The sequence below is a fragment of the Barbus barbus genome, assembly GCF_936440315.1.
Source record: "Barbus barbus genome assembly, chromosome: 7".
NCBI lineage: Eukaryota > Metazoa > Chordata > Actinopteri > Cypriniformes > Cyprinidae > Barbus > Barbus barbus.
This window is the reverse complement of record NC_136735.1, coordinates 13,710,218-13,732,844: the sequence shown is the minus strand read 5'-3', so window position 1 is coordinate 13,732,844 and position 22,627 is coordinate 13,710,218. Positions and strand designations below refer to the sequence as shown.

At 37.1% G+C, this 22,627-nt stretch overlaps 2 protein-coding genes across 3 annotated transcripts; both read left to right on the top strand.

Annotated features, from left to right (window-relative positions):
• The first annotated feature begins 5,888 nt into the window (after nucleotides 1-5,888).
• On the top strand, nucleotides 5,889-13,321 carry LOC306873181 (fatty-acid amide hydrolase 2-A-like). Of its 2 annotated transcripts, none has more exons than XM_079422282.1 (11): nucleotides 5,889-6,150; nucleotides 6,941-7,023; nucleotides 7,095-7,231; nucleotides 7,313-7,522; nucleotides 8,843-8,962; nucleotides 9,121-9,256; nucleotides 10,421-10,538; nucleotides 10,610-10,729; nucleotides 11,400-11,511; nucleotides 11,760-11,948; nucleotides 12,016-13,321. In XM_079422282.1, the coding sequence occupies exons 1-11, from the start codon at nucleotides 5,965-5,967 to the stop codon at nucleotides 12,201-12,203; spliced, it is 1,599 nt and encodes a 532-aa protein (XP_079278408.1). In that variant the 5' UTR covers nucleotides 5,889-5,964; the 3' UTR covers nucleotides 12,204-13,321. The 2 variants fall into 2 exon arrangements, with proteins under 2 accessions (XP_079278408.1, XP_079278409.1); XM_079422283.1 differs by lacking the exon at nucleotides 5,889-6,150 and adding an exon at nucleotides 6,357-6,477 and having other exon boundaries at nucleotides 12,016-13,185.
• Nucleotides 13,322-15,277: 1,956 nt separating this feature from the next.
• txna (thioredoxin a) lies at nucleotides 15,278-20,808 on the top strand. Its single transcript, XM_079422281.1, has 5 exons — nucleotides 15,278-15,408; nucleotides 17,035-17,139; nucleotides 18,203-18,268; nucleotides 19,751-19,816; nucleotides 19,962-20,808. The coding sequence occupies exons 1-5, from the start codon at nucleotides 15,385-15,387 to the stop codon at nucleotides 20,025-20,027; spliced, it is 327 nt and encodes a 108-aa protein (XP_079278407.1). The 5' UTR covers nucleotides 15,278-15,384; the 3' UTR covers nucleotides 20,028-20,808.
• The last annotated feature ends 1,819 nt before the right edge of the window (nucleotides 20,809-22,627 follow it).

Below are 22,627 nucleotides of genomic sequence, written 5' to 3'. Positions count from 1 at the left end.
ATCAAGCATTCGAGCCAATGAGCTGGTGTGGCTGAACTATGATGTCATCTTCTAATTTCTGGATCATAAAGATGCAGTCAGTGCTGTGCATGAAATCATCGTCGTGAGTCAGCAGTACAAAAACAGGCCACTGACCCATGTCACTGTTGTGCAGTTGTTTCTATGCTTCCTCTGTCATTCTGGTGAACTCTTCTTCATCCGAACGAAGAGTTTGAAATGTTTTCTAAAATAGCCTAATTATTGCCTAGCTAAATTGTAAAGGCAGTGTTTTTCAGTAAGTATTTCAGTAATTCATTAAATAAGTGATGAAAGGAGAAAAAATATTTTCATCATTTGTGTGAAATTTTATTTGAACGTGATTATATGAAAATTTAACATATACAATGAGAATCACCAGTATGAACTTCACTGACTTTTAATTGATTTAAATTCATTTGAATGTGTAATGACAATGAAAACTGCCTTAATTTAAACCATACATTTTTAACAAAACAACACCAAACATAAATTTTCACTTTCAAAAAAAAAACCAAAATGATCACCAGTCTGAATCTCCTGCCATAGTTCATCAATAGGTGGCAGCAGAGTAAACGTGTGCTTCAACCCCTCATTAACTTTTCTTCAAACTTTTGGGATTATATATATTATATATATATATATGAATGAGGTATGATATTTGATGTGTCATTTACATCTGTTGTTTATAGTGTGTTTGTGTGCATATTTATGTCAATAAAATTCATTTCTAAGAGAGTGTGAGAGCTGGAAATAGGTTAAATATTGAATTTCAGCCTGAAATGAAAATAAATAAATAGTTTCAATGTTGTTGAATTTATATTTCTGTACTGATTTGTTTCCCCTCTGGGAACTAAATGCAATGGGGGAGGATTAATTCGGCAATTTTTAAACTGTATCATAAAACAAATATATTTTTCTATTTTTCACAGGTGTCAGCTATCTCAGCATTCCCATCCAGCTCTGAGGAGATCACAGCTACTTGACACAGACATATTGTGATTTGTGACGATTTTATTTACTTTATTTTGCAAAGCAATTGTGAAAACGTACTTTTTGAGCAAACAAACACTAGTACTGCCACAGATAATAATGCAAAAATGTAAAACACTTCAAATCGACAGTTTCATGAAGCATTTAAAAAGCACTGTATTACATTTTATTTGCAGGTGAAGAAAATGAACGACTTGGAGAGGGAAATGGGCTTTATAGATGGGATTTCAGGCTTTAGAGCAGGTGCAGGAGAGGTTGTGCTGTAATCTGGAAGACCATATCAGTCAAGCAGATATGGGAAAACTGAGAGCATATTTTAGTGCACTCTTAATTTGTCCCCTTTAAGGGGAGACACTCCAGGCAAAAACACAGTTTTTTTCATGCACCTGTCAAATTTGAGATTTTGGGCTTTTTTACCCTATTCACCTGCAGTGTCTCGCCTTATAAAATTTAGTCAAAGACTGGGCTAAATCCTTATTTTTGAAAGCACATCCATCTAACAGTCATACAAATGATCTTTCTTCTAGCCTGGTCATCCTGCACCCCTACCATTAGAGGTCAGTTTATTAATCCTCGCTAATAAGGGCTCTGAAGTACCAGAGATCATTCGACTTCTGGAATGGCAGGACCAGCTTGACCAGTACGTGGTGGTGTTTGAACACTCCTCACCCTGCGAAGATCTGGTGGACTTTGTGGAGCGTCAAGGAGGCATGCTCAGTGAGAACATAGCGCGGTTCATCATAGTGCAAGCAACACTTGCTGCTCACATGTGTATTCTCTGTGGAGTGTTTCACCGTGACATCAAGCTGGACAACCTGCTGATCAATCCAGAATCCCTTCAAGTCAAACTGATTGACTTCGGGTGCGGGGATCTGCTGAGTGAATCTGGCTATGACATCTTCTATGGTGTGTATTATGCATTCTAATAACTCTTTCCCACTGTTTTAATCAGTTTTTTTTTGCATGCTTATGTATAATATGAGGTTGTATTTCAAGCTTACCCATCAGACTCAATGTCTTTCCTTCAGGCACAGCAGAGTACTTCCCCCCTGAGTATGAGATGGAGGGCAGGTACCATGGGAAACCTGCTACCGCATGGTCGCTGGGAGTGCTCTTATTCACAATGGTGTGTGGACGCTTTCCAGAGCCCAACTGATGATTTACTAATGATTTTGAAGATATAATCACATTTTAAAGATGTTGACTCCTTATTTTTTATGAATTTGTTTTGATATCTGAATTCAAAACTCTTCTGTGTGGACAAAAACCCTGACTGCTGTTTTTTTCTTTTGTGTGTGCATCATCAGCCCACCAGTGTTAGTGAGGGAAATGACAGTCAGGAGAGAAAGAGCAGGAAGGGTCAGCAAGTGCAGGACCAGGCTATTGCAACGGTAAATGAGAGAAGTGCTGATGGTAATTTGACTGAACATATTAGGACAATGTGTAACTGGTAGCTCTGTGCATCAAAAACCTTTTAACTTAAATATAGGTATCCATTAATGAAGTCTTAATTAATGAATTATTAACTTTTCTGTTCATGAAAAGATGTGTAATTATAGTTGTGATGTGTAATTAATTACCATAAGTAAAAATACACACCATTATGCATTATATCAAAATCCTCTTGATTAGTTTGATTAAGGATTTATTGCAGTGTTAAAATCTTTCAATGCAGATGAAACTGAGAGGACAACTGTTACCACCAGCCAGAAAAGAAAACTGAGTTCTAAATGCAAAATGCTGTAAAAAAGTGGGTGAGTACCATCAGCCTGTTAGTTTTGATGAGGAAGATGATAGGCCCGAGAGAAAGAAGAGGAGGACGGATAATGCTGAGAAGGTGTCCTCTCTACTTGTCTTTGACCAGAGGGGCAGCACAGGTCAAGGTCAGGCTCAGCAGAACCAGGCTGCTGTGCTGTTACATGAGCATCACACTGAAGGTAAACAAAATATCCTTGTTCTGTAAATAAATCTAACCTTAATAAAAAAATATATATTTTGTAATATGTAATATTTCATTATTATTTGGTTGAACCATTTTGATTAATGTTTCCTGCTTTAGATCACAAATTTCAACAGAAAGTTTACCATGGTCTTCAGGAGCCTCTTTCTAGTGGATTTAAAGTCCCTCCTCATGAAAATCAGGAGAACATTTTGAGCTGGTATGAAATCAGCAGAATGCTTGGTCAAGGAGGATTTGGCACTGTCTATGAAGGGAAATGCCTTTTTTTTCCTCACTCTGTCCATTTCAAGTCCTCTTGGTGTATACTATGCCCACTATTTAGTGAAATATAAAAAAATTAAGTGTGACTAATTTTTCATTTTTTTTCATCAGGTGGCAGTTAAATTTGCCAGAAAGCCAAGGAACATGGAATACATCAACATTGTAAGTGTTTATTTACAGTTTTAAATGGAAAACATGTAAACAATTAGTCCAAGACTGGACTAAATCCGTATGTAAGAAAGCATCTTCATCTAACAATCATAAAAATGATATTTCTTCTAGCCTGGACATTCTGAACCCCTTCCTTTAGAGGTTGGCCTATTAATCTTGGTCAGTAAGGACCCCAAAGTTTCTCAAATCATTGAACTGTTAGACTGGCAGGACCAGCCCGACCAGTACATCATGGTTCTGGAACGCCCCTCACCCTGTGAAGATCTGTTTGATTTTGTCCTGCGCTGTGGAGGCACACTCAATGAGGACACAGCACGGCTTGTCATGTGGCAGGCCACGCACGCGGTTCACATGTGCATTCGGCGTGGAGTGTTTCATCGTGACATTAAGCTGGACAACCTGCTGGTCAATCCAGAAACACTCGAGGTCAAACTGATCGACTTCGGGTGTGGGTGTCTGCTGAGAGAATCTGGCTTTGACGTCTTCTGTGGTATGTATTATGCATCAAAGTTGTAGTTTAGGATTCTAGTTTTTAGAACATTTCCCACTGTTTTGAATCAAATAGCACTGTTTTTTGCATGCTAATCGATAGTGTAAACCTGTGGTTCCTTCAGGCACAGAAGAGTACTTCCCCCTGAATATGACATGGAGGGCATGTACCACAGGAAACCTGCTACTGTATGGTCACTAGGAGTGCTCTTATTTGCAATGGTGTGTGGATGCTTTCCAGAGCCCAACGACCTGCTGTCGATAGCTTGAGTGTATGGATTGAGCCTGGCTTGACAACCGGTAAGATGGCATACATCACAACAAAAATACCAAATTGTAATTCTTAATCATATAAAACATAAAAACAAGGCAATAAAATTAGAACAGTCAAATCTTATAGCTTATTACAAAGTGGGTGTAAAGTTAAAGGTTATAATCCGACTCTCATATCTCTCTCCCGTTGTTTTGCACAGAATGCTGCCTTCTGATCCAGCATCTCCTGCAGCAGGACCCAAGTCAGAGGATTGGATTGGAGGAAATCCTTTTCCATTCATGGTCTAAGCTGTAGAGTTTCCCCAGTCTTTCTTCAGCCAGCTTAGTGTCTGGCAGGCTGACGTGTGTGGCCATCCCTCCCTCCACGCCTGGGAAACATTAATGTCTGGTGGTGTCACCTGTCATCGTGGTCCCAGAAGTTCCTCTCATGGCCATTTGAGAGGTTCCTGTCAAAGTCCTTCCTGCCACAGCCACCTCAGAAGTTTCTGCATTGGCTGGCTGAGAGGTTCCTGTCTCAGCCTCTCAATCCCTCAGCTTTTTTGTGTCTGGCGGGCTGACATGTGTGGCCTCTCCATGCCTTAGCATCTTGCAAGGCTCCCAAGCCTTGGTAGCATCTGGTGCCTTGGCTTGAGGCAGTAATATCTGCGTTTGGTGGTATTACTTGTTTATGTGTTTACCACATACAATAGAGAACACAGGACAATGTAGTTATTGAACAATTGCGAATTTTGCACTATATATTGTATGTAATAACTACATACTACATATTATATACAATTGTATATGTATTTTCATATGTAATAAAACAAATGTAAAAAAAAGTTAAACATATTTTTGATTGATTATATTTCATAACAGCGTAGATTATAAGAGTGGTCCTTAAACCTGTCTTGGGGACCCCCCTATACATTTTGGATGTCTCCCTCATCAGTCACGCCCTCATTAGTCTTCATAATCTTCATAATACAGCTACTAAAAATATTAAACATATCGAATGAATTGGCATATTTAGTCTAAATGAACAATGTTTTTTTAATCACATAACTTGTATTGGTTCAAAATTTCACTTCCTGTTATTCCAAACCAAATTCCAACTAATTGTAATTAATTACATAAGGCAAATGTAAAAATGCAGATTTTTCAGAACCCTCTTTTAAAAATGATTTACAGAATATTTATATGCATTGAATAATTTTTCTCATGTTTCTTTTTTTCCAATATCAGAGCGGTTTGGAAACACCTTCTAAATATATATTTTATTATCATGCAAACATTAACCATATTTCATATATATATAGAGAGAGAGAGAGAGAGAGAGAGAGAGAGAGAGAGAGAGAGAGAGAGAGAGAACAGTATATGTCAAAGATTCAATATATTTCAGAATATTGCTTTGAATCAAAGACCCATTTCTACTGGTTATTTCAGGCTGAGATCTGTAGACCTCTGGTTGATCTCTCCAGTGAGTACAGTATCATTCAAACTTCTGAATAATGCATGACTTTGTAAAATTAACCTCCATGTAGAGAAGCCTACAAGATCCAGGGGACGTGGTTGGATCCAGATTCAACTCCTCCCACCCGCCTATACCTAAACCCACCCCATCTCCACCTCTAAACCTACCAATCTCCACCCCCTAGATGTGGATCCAACCACGCCCCTTGGGTGTTGTGGACTGCAGCAAACCCTGTATCCACCTGCAAGGATTCATTAACACCGCTCTGCATGTAGAGGGCAGTGAAGAGATCATTCCTGTTTCACTTTGAAACCGAGCTGCGCACTGGTGTCATTGCTGCTTATTGACGATGGCTTTGTCCCGGTTCGAGCGGTTCTTGGGCCGATTGCTTCGAGCTGTGGTTTGGATGCTCTTCGCCGCTTTTAAGTTATTTGCACCCCAGCAGAGGCATGGAGTTTCGCGACTCCCACCCATCACTAACCCACTTCTGCTTCTCTCAGCGGTGCAGCTTGCCAGAAAGATTCGCCGGAAAGAAGTAAGATGTAAATAAAAACTGCCTAGACTACATGGCTTGATATATATGTATATGTATATGCTTGATATATATGTATATATATAATTAACAGCATAACCGTGCTACGGTAAAGAGCTTATTTCACACCCTCATGAGGAAGAGATGCGACAAGGTGAATTGTAATGCATTCTGGGAGTTGTAGTTGTTTCAACACAGTTGTAATGCATAGTTTATTAACATGACAGTTCATCTTCTGATCATAGTTCTTTTTAATGTTCAGAGTGGGACCCGTATGTGCATTGGCCCACTAGTTTAGAGGAATTCACGACTTTCCAAGGCTGTTCAAAGGTCAGCAGTAGTTATGAAATTGCTAAATTGTTTAGGCCTTAAAGCAGGGGTGGGGAACGTTGATCCTGCAGAGTTTAGCTCCAACCCTAATTAAACATACATGAACCAACTAAGCAAGGTCTTCAGGATGCAATTAGGTTTTTTCCCCCCAGGGTTTTTCATGGTTGGAGCTAACATTCCCCACCCCTGGCTTAAAGTCTCCTATAGGTAGCCTATGTGTATCAAACAACAAGTTATTTTGTTTGAAAACCAAAAATAATATATACAAATATAACACAGTGCAGTGTGAACATTTTTATTTTTATATAGCTCCATGATTCATATTCACAGTACACTTAACCTAGGTTTTCAATCTGCATTTTTCTGTGTTTGTCTTTCAATTAAGTACGCACAACCAATTTTTTAAGTTTTACTGCATTGCGCAGCCTAAACACTTATTGATTTCCTTCCAATTTGTCTCTAGGTAACAAGTGTTGAAGTGGTCCAGGCCTACATTGACCGCATTCAGGAAGTGAACCCACTTATCAATGCCATGGTCAAAGACAGGTAAGTGAGTTCAAGTGTAAAATCAACCTACATTTCGTTCTGATTCTGAAAACACATTTTCATTTCTTCAGGTTTTCTGCAGCGCTTCAGGAAGCTGCACAGGTTGACAAACTAATAGAGGAGGAGACGGGAGGAGAGGAGGTGCTGGAGGACAGGCTACCTCTGCTTGGAGTACCCATCACTGTTAAAGAGGCCTTTGCCTTGCAAGGTATGAGATTGTTTTTGCAAACCCTTCCTTCCGAAATGGTAAATATCTGTAGAATAACACTTTTTGTATTCTCCCTAACAGGCATGCCTAACTCGACAGGGCTGTTGACCAGACGGGATCTGGTTTCAGGAGTAGATGCCCCATCTGTTGCTCTGTTGAAGAGGGCGGGTGCGATTCCACTGGGTGTGACTAACTGCAGTGAGCTCTGTATGTGGCTGGAGTCCCACAACCACCTCTATGGCATCACTAACAACCCCTATGACTTTGAGAGAATTGCAGGCGGCAGCTCAGGTCATTTTTACACACATACACACATCCTGACACTTTAATCATCGTACAACTGACCGAAAAATCCAATCCACAGTCAATCTTATTTAAAATATTAAGCAATTTGCTGGACTGTTTGTTCAATTTTATGCACTTTTAGGTATTTTGCATCTGTTAAAGATGCTCTCTGTAATTTTAACCTAAATTAAATTTTAAAATAAATTTAAATACAAATGAAAAATTAGTTCAAAGTAATTTGCATTATTAAATACCTTTTACCCCTAAATAAATTAGTAGTTAAAAATAGTTAAGTGTAAAATAAAAAAATAATAATAATAAAGGATTCAGTCATATGGGCTTCTGTGGGTCTGAAAAAGTCTTAATTCACCCTTCCTCAAATTAAGGACTTAAAAAGGTGTTGAATCAAAGCAGAAAGTCTTAAAGTTTTAAAAATCATTGAATTATTGGTTGCCTCCTAAGTATTTTTTGTTTTCCAGTACAAATATCTAAACCGCTTTAAATTAAGAGATTTTTAAATCAAAAGATATTTGAAGTCGTGTTTTCTGAGAAGCTGAACAACATTAAGTGTATTAAATAAGTTTATGCTTAAAACAAGAACAGATATCTGTCAATATAAAAACTTTTTTTCTCCCTTTGAATTATGTTGATTTTTTTAAGCCCGTTGGCAGATTAGCTCACTTCATTTTAGTGAGTTTGTAAGAAAATAAGACTTCCTATGTCACGTTTGCTTCTCAAGTAAATGTATCTTGATTTATGAATCTGTAGACTGGAACTGGAAATCAAGAATTGAGGAAGAACATATTTTTTTTGCAGTGGGATAAGAAGGTTCAGTAAAAGTTATTTCCATGTTCTAGTCAAGCTTTGTTTGTAATATTAATTCAAAATGGGGATCTATTGGAAGTTGTATATTCAAACTGTTGCTAATACAACTCATTTTCTACTTTCAGGACATTTACATTTAGAGATCATACTGTGTTCCTTTCAATTTGGTCCTTAAATTTGATTTACTTTCTCTTAAGATGTTTAAAAAGTGTTAACCTGACCTCTGTAAAACCTGCAAAAACCATGTATTCATAACTTTATGCTTTAACAGCTGCAAAACCACAATATCACATGACCAGCCAAGGCATACAATATTCCCTGTATCTCTATAATCCTATTTCTTTCGGACACTTTTGCTCACACAGTAAATTAATAATAGCTTACTGTGAATAGTGCACTGCATTTTTAAAACAGCGTCTGTAGCTGAAAACCATTGCCTTTGCAGTAGAAGTCCATGATAACCTCCAGGGAAACATTAATTAAAATTAATCTCAATTGTAGGAGGTGAAGGCAGTATATTGGGTGCTGGTGCCTCTGTGATTGGAATTGGTTCGGATATTGGGGGTAGTATCCGTATTCCCTGCTTTTTCAATGGCATCTTTGGACACAAGCCATCAACAGGTAAGAAGAATAGCTGTAGTTGTTTGCATGTATTGGTAAGTAGAATAATGGAGACACAGATGGAGTGCATGGTTTCTCTTTATACTTCACATATTGTAGTAATGTTGATTAAGGTTATGAGGAACACAGACTACATTTGGTTTTCTCTATACATACAGGTATTGTAAGCAATGATGGTCAGTATCCTCCTGCCTCTGGACTGCAGATGGGATTTCTGTGTACAGGACCCATGTGCCGCTATGCTGAAGACCTGATTCCCATGCTAAGCATCATGGGAGGACCTAATGCAAATAAGTAATAGACTACACTATTTACAAAATGACTAGACAGATATGATCATCACAATGACACTGTTAAAAAATATGAGCTTTATATAGATAAAATAATAAAATAAATGTAATCTACACTGCTACTCAAAAAGTTTGTTTTTTAAAAACATTAGTCTCCTATGCTAATCAAAGCTGCATTTCACTTTTATTGCATTTAACTACAGTAAAACAGAAAATATTGTGAAATATCTCATGCTTTCTCACTTTTAGATTTCTGCATTTATCAGACGCTTTTATCCAAAGCCACTTACAAAAGAGGACATAGGCCACTTACAGCAATTTGTCAAAAAGCCAACAATAGCCATAATACTTTATTATATACTTTATTATTAGCCAAGTTTATTATACAGAAAGGTAGTAAGGACACTGTTAAAATAGGCCTAGTCCATGTGACATCAGTGGTTCAACTTTAATTTTATGAAGCTACAACAATACTTTCTTTGAGCAAAGAAAACAAAAATATTGACTATTCAACTATTTCTTCTCTTCTGTGTCAGTCTTCGATGCATGTTTATGAAATTAACATGATGTATGCGTGTGGTGCTGCTAACGCATAAAATTATGGTTGAACCACTGATGTCACATGGACTATTTTATCGATGTCCTTACCACCTTTCTGGGCCTTGAACGTGGTAGTTGTGTTGCTGTCTATGGAGGGTCAGAAAGCTCTCAGACTTCATCAAAAAAATATCTTAATTTGTGTTCTTACAGGTTTGGAACGAATGTGAGTGAATAATTGATGACGGATTTTTCATTTTTGGGTGAACTATCCCTTTAAAAGTTGTGATGGTTTTGTCTTGAGGGTCCAAAAGCATTCACTGCATGATCAAGCCTATAGAATGTTAGAATATAGAATGCATCCTCCTTACTGAATTAAAAATATTAATTTCATTTAAAAAAAATGTACTTCATAAATTAATTATTTTAATATTTAGTTAAAAAAACATCGTACTGACCCCAAACCTTTGAACAGCGTTGCGTTTGCATTATATTTTTGTATAATAGTTTACCTTGCAACATATTGTATAGGGTAGCTTTTATTTCAATCTCTCAGCTTATTTAGTTTCATTTTGTCCAACCGCTGTTAGAAATGTATCCTAAATGATCACGTCTCTTTCACTTCTGGTAGATTGGGTCTGTCTGCTGAAGTAGATTTGAAAAAGCTGAGGTTCTTCTCTGTTCCCCACAATGGAGGCTCTCATTTGGTCTCTCCAGTGGACGCACAGCTGCTTCAGGCACAGAAAATGGTAAGTGAGTGTGTGTGGATTGGCTTCAGTCAAAATATTTTCCTCTCTTAATGGGCTTTTGGGTTTTTTAGGTGGTCAGACGTTTAGAGGCAGACCTTGGGGTCGAGGTCCAAGAGCTGTTTATCCCTCAGCTCAAATACTCCTTTCAGATCTGGGGAACTATGATGGAGGCAGCTGGCAAAGATGGAAAGGTGGGGTTTTTTGCAATTATAAGTGTATCATATACAACACTGAATATATTGAATAAATGAATATATAGATATACTGGATAAAATATATATATATATATATATATATTTTTTTTTAAAGATGGAAGTCAGTTTCAGAGGATGACAAATGAGTTCATCAAAATGAACGTGAAGTTGAAACTTCACTGAGAGATTGGCTAACTTAAGCTCTTAATTTCCATCCTGTTAAGCATCCTGTTGCTATGGTTTTGCTATTGTGTAAATAACGGTGTTATGTGCAACATTATTCTGTATTCTGTAAAACAGGTCTCATCGTTTCTGGTTCAGGTCTCTTATATGTGCTTTGTTAAATATGGAACTGTTTTATTCCAGATGCTTTTAAAAGATATACCAAAGATGATCATAACTGATGCCCATTACATATGCAGATTGATATCTAAAAGTTTTTTTATATCTTTCTTCTTCTCACTAATAAAATTGAATTGGTTATAATTAAGTTTAGATGTCTGAGCTTAACCCGAGCATATAGTCTGTTATTCCTTTTTAGATAAATACTTTCCTAATATAAGTGTATCATTTTTACATTGTATGTTATTGTACTGTATAACACAAATGATGTTCTAGTTGTCAACATAATTTTTATGAGATTTTGTCATTTCTTTCCCTATCTCAGCCTCCCACCACCTTTGCAGAGCTAATGAGTGAAGGCGGGAAGAAGATTTGGCCTGTCTGGGAGCTGTTCAAGTGGTTTCTGGGGTTTTCTTCTCACACCTTAGCAGCAATAGGTGTGTGACAGAGCAAATGAGCTTGTGCAACTTTAACTGTGACTGACTGAATCACCCTTCCATCCATGTCTGATGAACTTTGTTGGCATGAGATGCAAATCAATGCTGCCAATGTCCTCCTGTGACAAGAGTTCCCAAAAGTGTGCAGAATTGGCACAGACTTGCCCCCCCCCCCCCCCCCCCCCCCCCGGTGTATCTGAAGATGAATGCATTTGATAATAGCGTCCCCTTCTGTCTCTGTTTCTCAGGTCTGGCTTTAGTTGAGCTGTTTCAGAGTTCCCATCCATCTCCATTCATTCTACAGCAAAAGGAGAGTCTGCAGCAGGAGCTGGAGGAGATGCTGGGCACAGACGGAGTGCTGCTGTACCCTTCTCATCCCCATGTCGCTCCAAAACATCACTACCCAGTTTTCACACCCTTCAACTTCTCTTACACTGGTAAGTGTTGTTGGTTGTGATCTACGTATTATGGAGTTTGGACTCTAAGTGACTCTGTTCTCTGCAGGTATCTTTAATATCCTGGGTTTGCCAGTAACCCAGTGTCCATTAGGGCTGAGTGAAGAGGGTTTACCCCTGGGTGTGCAGATTGTGACAGGTAAATTACAGGACCGTCTCTCTTTGGCCACTGCCCTCTACCTGGAGAAAGCTTTTGGTGGCTGGAGGGAACAAGGCAAGTCAGCAGCCAAGCCTTAATCCACCTCATGTGTCTTCAACAACAGGACCACATGACCAACACATACTGTGCCACATATACAGCATGTGTAACCATCCAAAGCTTACTTACATTCATTCTTCCTTTTAAGTGCAGAGTGCATTTGACATTAACTGACATGTTTTAGAGGGCTGCATTTGTGTTTACCCATATGCAAATGTACTATTACTTTATTTCATTCATAAGAAATGGAATGGATGCTGGATCCAGAAGAAAAAAGAGATATTTACATGAGACATCTATTATTAATTTTATAACTATGTGAGAAATACTGTATTTCATTTCATAACAGTATATATGTTTTTTTGTTTGTTTTTGTTTTACTTTATTGCACTAAAACAAGGTTGTTTGAACACATTTGTGCTGTTCGCTGTTTCTTCTTAACAGGCTACTCGAGCAGGCTCTTTCTTGTGACAAATCTATTTAATCTTTAGAAAATCCTTTGCCATATGCAGATTTCAGTGTTTTAGAAGGAAGACATTTTGTTGCACTCAAAGGGCATAAAACAATCATATTTAGAAGTAAATATCAAGCTGGGGCATTTAAATGCTGGGCATTGGTAGTTTTCTTGGCCTTTATTACTCATATTTTGTTGTTGGTTTCTCTGAAAAATCTGGTCAAACTTTTTTTTAATGTGCCGACGTATTAAATAATGTGCCTAAAGCAGTAACACTAAATAATAATAAAGTAATTAAATGAAAAAAACTTTTGATGTGATCTTCCCAAGTATTAAGTGTTGTACTTGTCTTCTTAGATGGTATATTTTTTTAAATTTTCCTAATATGTCTGAATTCGCCGCAACATTAACACAAATTATCAGCATGTCATGAACATTAATCATCAATATATTGTTTTACAACTTAGAAATAGAAAGCAGATGACATTGCATGCATTTATGAATTCATTGTGCAAGGGATCACGAATAAAGTCAAATAACTCTGTTGGATATAGTTAGAATATTTCAAAAAAAACTGAAGACTTATTTTTCCTTCTCTCCTTTTTTGTATTTCTTTGTTAATCATATCACAATATTCAAAGTCACTCAAATTCACCTCTTAGGTTGAGCAAATAAAATAAAAACATTTTTCTTTTGCAGAGTAGAAGTGGCTTGTACAACGGCAAATATTCACATTTTTCACTATTTTGTGGTGACTTGACCACCTGACCACTAGGTGACAGCATTTTCACATTATGTCTTGTCAACGCTACTGTTTAAAAAAATTCAGAAATGTATATTTTATAGTGGGTCTAAGTCCACCATGTCAAGTTCATTCATAATTGCAATCATAGTTTAAGCATCCCAGCAGTACTGTTTTAACAAATACGTTGTTTTTGGGTACAGATGTTCATATTACTACTATTATTATAACCTAAATTGAGCTGGTTAAACAGTCACATTCACATGTTCTCTTTACTCTTAGGGAGTGATCAGTTGGCACTCTTTTGCCTCCAGGTTAGCTTGTCTTCTACTGTATATTGGGACTGTTTCCAGGTTTTTTTTCTGATTCATTTGTTAGGCGTCTACAAACTGGGATACAAAACACCTAGGAAACGGTAAACAAAGCGAGACAGGTCCACTTTACAATCAACGCTCTAGAGCTGTGGACTGATTAGATAGGAGAGGCTTTCATCAAGGTTTAAAAGAAAAAAAAGCTAATAGTGTTTCTGTAAAATGTTGGCTTTTAAATTGAACATCAGATGTGGACTGTAGACTAGTCAGACTAATCAGTCCACAAAATGATTTTGCTCTTCTTTTTTCTTCCTGCAGTGTTTTGTATTTTATGGTATGCAATTATGGCAATATATCTGCCATATCTGCTTCTCATTCATCCAGGTGTATGTAAAACAAATAATTTAATATTTCAATTCTAAGCAAAGTTTGTTGAAATATAATTTTGTTATACCATTCCAACATATTTAGCATCATTTCACTGTGATGTGTGAACAGCTTTAAAGTGGCTGTGTATACATCATATGCTCCACAATGAAACCTTCACAGGTCATCTTAGATCTCATTATTAAACTAACATTATGTTCACGTCTCAGACAAACTTTTAAGGCTATACAACTGCCCTCATATGACCTTTAAGCAGTTGTAAATAAAAGGCTTTCTTTCCAAATGATGGAGACAAACACCTGGAATCTCTGAATAGCTACAAGCCTGGATGAAGGATGCGACAGAAAGAGAAGGACAGAGGCAGTGTTTGGTATCTGTGGCAACATCGTACTCAGAGACTTCAAAGAGCAAGGCCTAATTATTCCAGATCCTATAACAACACGCTCATCACCATCATCTCATGCATTTTCATCAGTGTTCAAAGAAAAGGATTACCATGATTGAATGGGATGGAATGAGACATCACAGAACAGGCTGAGTGAAATGGAAAGCTGTGCAAAAGAGCAGTGCGTGGAAAATGAGAATTACCTGTGTGGGCCATTTGTGTAGCAGTGTGAACACTTAAGGGTTTTTTTTAAATCATGCATTCTCTAATATCCAAAATAAGTAAATAAAAAAATGTCTCATTCAAATATATATTTATTAATCATAATTTACCATCTGTTTTGATATTTAATGGAGTATTTTTAGCAGATGTCATTCATCGGGTAGTGACTGTGAGTCTATTAAATATTCATTAGTTTAACATGAATATTCTATGAACCTCTTTTTCCACACCTGTTTGCAAAAAAAGACAAGTTTATTAGATAAAATATCTGCACTGTGATGATGAGAAACTACTGTATCTAATGATTTCAGTTAAACAAGTTATATTGCAATGCTAGAAAGTACCACTTGCTAGCTACTAAAAAGTGTTTTATGATAAATGGTGAAGTTAGCATAAGTGAATTTTTAAAGTGTGGTAAAAAAAAAAATGTATGCAAATTTAAAAGGGATTGCTCGAGTCCTTTGTCCACATGGATTTATTAAAAATGTAAGAACTGCTGTAAAATATCTATTGCAGCAAGAGTCTCAAACAATGGGGCCTGTAGTCCGCCAGCGTGAGCGCGTTTATGGGCAGGGCTTTTTGAATGAAGCGATGCTTTCTAAACTAACGTTACACGCTTGGCTTGATTCAAGCAGAGCAGAGGGAGGAAGCTCATTTCTGTGCGAGCGAGTCGAGGAAGGGTTGTTCTCCGAGCTCCAGACAGCAGTAAAGCGATAAAATGATCATCGTCATTGAAGATCAGGTGAGACCACTGCTTCAATTCAACCGACGCTCACAAAATTATTATTATTTTTTTATATAAAGAAAGCTAAATCACGCGGTATGTCTAGGGAGGACACGTTTTGCTGACTAACTGCACGAGAGCTATAACTGCCCCTCAAACCGGTTTAATTCAAGTTCGTTGAAAATTCAGCAGCTGTGTGAGAATTCATAAAGTATGAGCAAGCAATAAACTTAAGTAATAAGCCAGTTCAGATTGTGTTTGTAAAAAATATAGTTAACGTTAGCCTATCTGCTAACCAATTCTTTACACCAGCTCATGTCTACTTAGTCACAGTGGCACAAGAAAGTCAAAATGCATAGCTTTCGCCAAGAAAATTTGACGTTATTTGCACTGCAACAGTTGTGTTGTAAAATTATGAACCGATGCACGTGAAACACATAACGTTACCCAAGTTTTGCCGCAGCTGGCGTGCCGCTTTCGTTACATAACTTTCAGCTCGCGATAACGAAGTGTGGTCTAAACCTACCCTTGGTATTAACGTGCTCTCATTCATAGTTTAACCTAGGTAACTAAATTAGCTTGCTTTTGTAGCATTTCGGTGATCGCGGCCTGCTGCAGACCAAGCGCGCCATCAAGTCACGTGGACTAGACTCTTCTGAGGGTTTTTTTTGCTCAGCAGCATTTGTTCATTTGCCGCAGTAAGGCAAGACTGTGCAAGAACATTATTAAATGTCGGTATATTGACTTTTTCTTACTGTTTGTTTTAATGTAGTCAAATGCACCCTATTATTTGATTCCGTCTGTTACAGATAAATCATGTAATAATTCTTACAAAATGTTGACCTTAATGGTCTACCCATGTGGTTTTGTGTTGTTACCTAGGGTATATGTGGTCGGTATATATTTAAATACAATTTAATAGAAGCAAATAGTATAGAGTATACATTAAATAAAACAACTGTTTTACACAAAGTTAAAGAAATGGTTAACTCAAGAATGAAAAATGGTTTTACTTCCCCTTTTGTTGTTCAAACCTGAATTAATTTCTTTCTTCTGCTTAACACAAAATAAGATACTTTGAAGAATGTTGGTGATGGTAGCCACTATGATAGCCATAGTATTTTTTCCCCCCTACAATGAAAGTCAATGGCTACCGTGAAACTGTTTGGTTGCCAACATTTTTCAAATCATATTTTATGTTCCACACAAGAAAGAAAATAATGCAGGATTGTAAAAACTTGAAGGCGAGTAAATTATGATAGTTTTCGTTTTTGGGTGAGCTATCCCTTTAAGCATTATCTTTCAAACAACAACACTATAAACAGGTAGATCATTGCTAAACTTGGAAAATGTATCCAGTTTGTATTTCTTCATCAATAAAGACAAAGCATCAAGCTTTGTGCAACATTGTGAATGAAAACTGGTCTGGAGCAACATAAAAGTGGAGTGGAGTACCAGATTTGATCTCTATTTAACACATTCGGCTTCCACTCCACAGTCTGGAATGCTGTGAATTTATATAAGGTTCATTTAATCATGGATTTTTTTTTTTTTGTTGCCTAAAAAAGAAGGGTACTCAGCAACACTAACTTAAAGAATTACAGTGATGACAACATGAAATCCAACATTGATTTGTGTTCACAGGATGGCTTTGACAAAGCTCTCGTTGAGGCAGGTAACAAGCTTGTAGTGGTTGATTTTACAGCCACGTGGTGTGGGCCTTGTCAGAGCATCGCACCTTTTTACAAGGTAAGGAATCTAGGGCTGTCAAAATGGTTGAAAAACTAAATTAGAATTCTGTACCTAAATATGATTATATTCAATTATATTTGAATTTAAAAGGCATAATTTCAGTTAGGAAAAAAAAGCTTTTGGCTTATCTGGGGCCACAAGAGTGAAAAAAACAGGAGAATCATTTGGAAATCCTTGGGGGGGCTGTGCTAGCAAGTTTCTGATGGGGGTCTAGCGCCGCCACTGCACCTACCTACTAGGGGTGTGCTCAAAATATCGATTCTTAGATACATACCGATATAATAAAAAAAGATACAGTATCGATATTCTAGCCCTTAGTATCGATACTCCGCCCAGCCATTAGGGGGCGCAGCGGCGCCCGCGAGTTTCAAAAAAACTCATGGAAAATGTTAAAGCAAGATGTAGCATTTAAGTGATTTCATAGTGAAATATGTTATGGCAGTACATGGTGTCACAAAAAAGAATTATAAGAAGATTTAATAAGAAGTTAAGAATAATAAGAAGAAGATTTTGTGCTTGTGTGAGTTCAGACTGTACCCTTGGAAAGTTAAATGTTGACTTGTGGTAATTTCCAGATTAATACAATTTGTGTACAATTAATCAGAGCACTTAAAGTTGCAAATATTTAAGCAAAATGCACTTTGTTATAATGCACTTTTGTCTTCAATAAATTGAAGAAAAATGCAGAGTTCTGTTTGTTGAGTAAATGTGTTCAGCATTAACTAATTGGCTCTGGCCCATGTATTTTTATTGAATCGTATCGAATCGTGTCACATTGTATCAAATCGTATCGAGACAGCTCTGTATCGAGGTACGTATCGAATCGTGACCTGTCTATCGAGGTATGTATCGTATCGCCAGGTTCTCCAAGGTATACAGCCCTACTACCTACAACGTTTTGCATTCGAATGTGGATTTTTATTTTAAATTCCACAAATATTCTAAATTATTTTATTTTTTTTTTTTTTAATTGAGACAAGGTTTTTATAGGCCCCGTTTACACTAGTGTTTTCATGTGGACTTCTTTGACTCAGTATCTCATTGTAATTCCTCACTTCAGGGCCTGTCTGAAAATCCTTCCTATGCTAATGTGGTCTTCCTCAAAGTGGACGTGGATGATGCACAGGTGAGTTTTCTGTGATAGTTTTTGTGTGTGTGTGCGACTGTAGTGTTGTAGAAATCATGTTGGAAATCTCGGAATTACAGTTAGTATGAGATTGTAAATAGCCTTCATGTCCTTGTAGAACTTGTAGTTTTCTAAGAGCTAAATTTATCTGCCTGCCACAATATCATGTGGAGCCACTCAAAATGGCAGCGACTGGAGTGAAATGTAATTTAGTTGTTGTAAAGTTTCTCTTTAAGAGTTCCTATAATTGTCTATTGTTAATGCTAAATAAATTAGAAAAATATTGAAAGACACAGTAGTTTAACGTAGCTAGCACTCAGCTGAATAATTAATGTCTAATGTCCTGCTTAATAAACTAATAAGCAGATTATCATTTGGATAACAACTGTTACTTGCTGTATTGTGATTGTGTATATTGATTATTCAGATTAAACATTCATGGTTGCATTAATAGTGTTGGCATAGAAATGCATTTTTCTTCGAAGACACAAACAGCTCAGAGTAAAAGGTTTTCCAGGTTATCTAGAAATGGACCCTTTTCACATTTCTGGGGTTTTCAGAAGCAGAATTTATTATAGTTGTCACAACTTGTATAAGGAAACTACAACAATAAATAAAATAAATTGTTCTCATTTGCCTCAAAAAAACAAAACAAATCTACAATAGCATTTCTATGACTTTCCAAAAGAGGAAAATAATATCAAGAGATTGATTTACATTGGTAAATGTAATCATTACAAGGGAGGTAGATGTTGAATTTGCAGTCACTCCCTCAGCCTTTGTATTAGAAACACTCACATGGCAGCGCTTCATGTGCTTTTATGTAACTTAATTCCAGGGTAGGAAAAGACAAAGTATAGTGTTATAAATGTACATAAGTTTTGCTGTTCTCAAATTGTGCTGGTTAGAGGACAGCAGGTAATGTATGTTTGTTAGTAAACTCACAGACAGGCCAGTGTGAAAATTTAGACTGAAACTGGTAGCCAGAAGGAATTTAATGTGACTGTTTCACAGTAATTCACCTACTAGAAACCATTGGAGGAAAAGCTTTGGCTTTGAGTCGTCTTGTTCATTCCCATGCAACCACAGGCCTAAATCCATATAGATTAAAGAAATGTCAGCCCAAGGTTGTTTTATTTAATTTGTCATTTTTATTTTTTGAAGGGAAATGGGTTCTTAATTTGCTGTTTTAGCTCATGATCTATACCACTAGAGGGCAGTAGAATTACATTAAATTTATGCTATGGATAGCTTACATCCAAATCAAACTTTTGTTCCTTTTTCTGAATGTGCCCTGCAAATCCTATTCTTATTCAGTCATATTTGTACAATGCATTGATTTCATTACATGATTTTCTTCAACTTTTTAAATTTTCTCTACATTAATTATACAAAAAGCTGAATTTTTTTACTAAAAGCAGTTGGGATGAGAGCAATAAAGCGTCTTAAGGAATATTAAAGTGTTGTTGTTCTGTTTTGCAGGATGTAGCCCAGTCTTGTGAGATTAAATGTATGCCAACATTCCACTTCTACAAGCACGGGAAGAAGGTTTGTTCTGTTGTTTTTCCTCTAGTTGAGCTAATATTAGTCACATATCAACTCTACAAAGTTAAAGATGTCTTTATGAATATGCTGTGTTTGATTTACTTCCCGTTATTGTTTAGTTGATTTAATCTGCTGTTTTCTCTTGTAGCTGGACGATTTCTCTGGGTCCAACCAGACTAAACTGGAAGAGATGGTGAAACAGCACAAAAACTAAGCCTGATATGACCCTGTCATAAATGTTTCCTGTGCAGCCTAAGCTCCAATTTTACAAACAATAACTCCTTTTGTTATTCATGAAGATCTATTCTTATTTTTAGTCGTTTTACGGTGATTTTAGCAGGTTAAAATCTGCCTTACAAAATCGTTCATCCATTTCCATAATGATTACCTCTGTGCGTTCACATGTAACTCTATATTAGGTGTTTTTTTCAATTATAATAAACCTAATTATAAAAAATAATGGAGAATGTCGATTTTGTGCTTTAGAAGACTTCAAATTAATATTAGACATTAAGTGTGTATTTCTCCACCCCTTTTTTATTTAATTGTCCCAGGCCCTGATATGATGGATGCCTCTTGTTGGCCTTTTCTCTTTGTGCATTGTATTGTTAAACGTTTCTCTTAAGTGTTTGTCTGAAGAATATTATTATTTATTTATTTTGGTAGCTGCATGAATTGTTTGTGATAGCGTGTTGGGTCTGCATGGTGATTGCAATCATGTGTTTAGTAGTTCTTTATCACCAAGGAAATCTTATTTTAAGTAAGCATTGTTGATTTTACATCCTGATCAACTGGTTCTACAGAAAGATTGACCGTTTCTATGCTATTGTGTGTGTAAATTGCATCAACCTTGAAAGACATCTCTTGTCAAACAGTGCGTGAATAGTTCACTCCATTATTTTGTGTTGCTTGATGAGAGCCTATATTGCAAAAGATTGTTTCTAAATGCTTTCTCAGTTTTAAAGCATAACTTTGGTTGTGCATGTACTAAGGATAATATGGTGTCAATATTTGACCATAGGTTTGGGGAATAGCCCCTTTTCTTGGTTTTAGGCCACTGCCCTTCAAGAAGCATGTCCCCGAAAATGACCCCTGAAGTGATCAAAGAAGACCAATAACATGGGAATCTTTTTTTTACTATTACTGAAATTTGAAAACAAACTAAATTATGGACTGAATCGGATAGTGTGCAGGCTTTATACTGGGTGTGTTATGTTAGAATAGTCTTATAAGTGAAAGAGAAAGTCAGAAAGTGTTTTGCTTTGAGCAGAGAGAGACATTATGAAAACAAACATTACTCTGATGACAAAGATCATGAGAAGGCTCAACAAAAGACAGGGACATAAACAAGAAGTAATGATTTTACAACACACAGCAGGAGCAAATCACAGGTGTAGAACAAGACCATGAAACTCACCAAACCTGTAGATGCACGCAGCAACTATAGGGCCAAAAACAATATGAAATATTCTTATATATAAGGGGTGTAACGGTACGCGTATCGAACAGTTCACGGGCAAGTTCCAAATGGATGTGATCATCCATACCCAGATTTTGTCAAAATGTGACCAAAATTTGTCTGGGCCACAACCTTGCTTCATTTCTGGCCCAATTCTGGCTGGGTCCCCGGCCCAAAATGCTGAACACGCACTGAAAACCGGCTCAAACTATTTCCTCTAGCCCAGATGCGGCCCACGCCCTGTAAAATGACTTATTTATTGACCTGGCCCAGATCTGGCCCGCATACTGTAGAGTGACTTCTATTATTTTATGTGGCCCAGGTCTGGCCCAGACACTGTAAGCCAGATCCAGCTGAGACTCGGCTTGGTCCCCAAATGTGGCCCAGAAACTGCTAAATGTAATTCAGCAGTGAAACACAAATACAACCATTTAAAAACAATAAAAGAAATGACCAAATACTTTAATATAAATATTAACAATGAACAAATGCACTACCGTATAAACATTAACACACTGTTTAAACCACAAAGTAAAAGGTAAATTATATTTACTGTATATTATATATATATATAAAAAATGTGTCATAATTCAGTTTAGTTCTTATCAAATGGCGTCAGTGCAGTCAAGTGAATAATATTGCTGAATATTAAGTGTCTTCAACTAAGCAAGACAAAAGGCAGCAGTGACAAGGAACCCAAACAAGACCAGGCTCAGTCAGGACGAATGAACGTGGTGTCATTATTCCAGGCTGCATCATCACAAGTCAGATTGTGTATTGATACCATTCAGAATATTTCATCCAACTTCTGCTTGAAGAAACATCATGCCAATAAACGAAGCTGGTAAAAAGGGTCTGTGCAGAGGGCTTGTCTGGTTCTTGTAGTCTTTGCTGAGGATCTGTGATGGGGCCATCAATGAGGTCTTAACAGGGATCTGTCATCTAGTTGACATGGTCTCCGCTGACATTCAGGGATGTGTTGTGGTTATTCCTGGGTGCAGGTCCACTGTCTGGTCTGGATACCGGCTGGATCATCTGATTACTGTAACCAAGGCATAAGGGTGAGACAGTATAAGCGACTACTATGAGCATTGATGTCATTCTTCTTACAAATTAACAAGTACATTAGATATTATGGGAAGTGTTGCTGCTTACCCTAATTGGTGCAGCATAAAGATCCTTTAAGGGATTTGAATGATAGAAATGTGATAGTGTGTCATGTGTATGGAAGGCTAAAGAGATGGGACATTTAAACTCACAGAGTGTGTCTGACTCCCGAAGTCCGCCCTTTTGATCTGCCAGCTGGAGCCACCTCTTCATAGTCCCCTTGACCTCCATTTCAGCAGTATTACCTT

Excerpts from the sequence above, each read along its gene's own strand:
- LOC306873181 (XM_079422282.1), top strand. The coding sequence starts at position 5,965 with ATGGCTTTGTCCCGGTTCGAGCGGTTCTTGGGCCGATTGCTTCGAGCT. Across the intron at positions 7,523-8,842 it reads AATTGCAGGCGGCAGCTCAG|GAGGTGAAGGCAGTATATTG; the intron begins GTCATTTTTACA and ends TCTCAATTGTAG. Across the intron at positions 10,539-10,609 it reads TGCTTCAGGCACAGAAAATG|GTGGTCAGACGTTTAGAGGC; the intron begins GTAAGTGAGTGT and ends TGGGTTTTTTAG.
- txna (XM_079422281.1), top strand. The coding sequence starts at position 15,385 with ATGATCATCGTCATTGAAGATCAG. Across the intron at positions 17,140-18,202 it reads GCATCGCACCTTTTTACAAG|GGCCTGTCTGAAAATCCTTC; the intron begins GTAAGGAATCTA and ends TCCTCACTTCAG. Across the intron at positions 18,269-19,750 it reads TGGACGTGGATGATGCACAG|GATGTAGCCCAGTCTTGTGA; the intron begins GTGAGTTTTCTG and ends TCTGTTTTGCAG.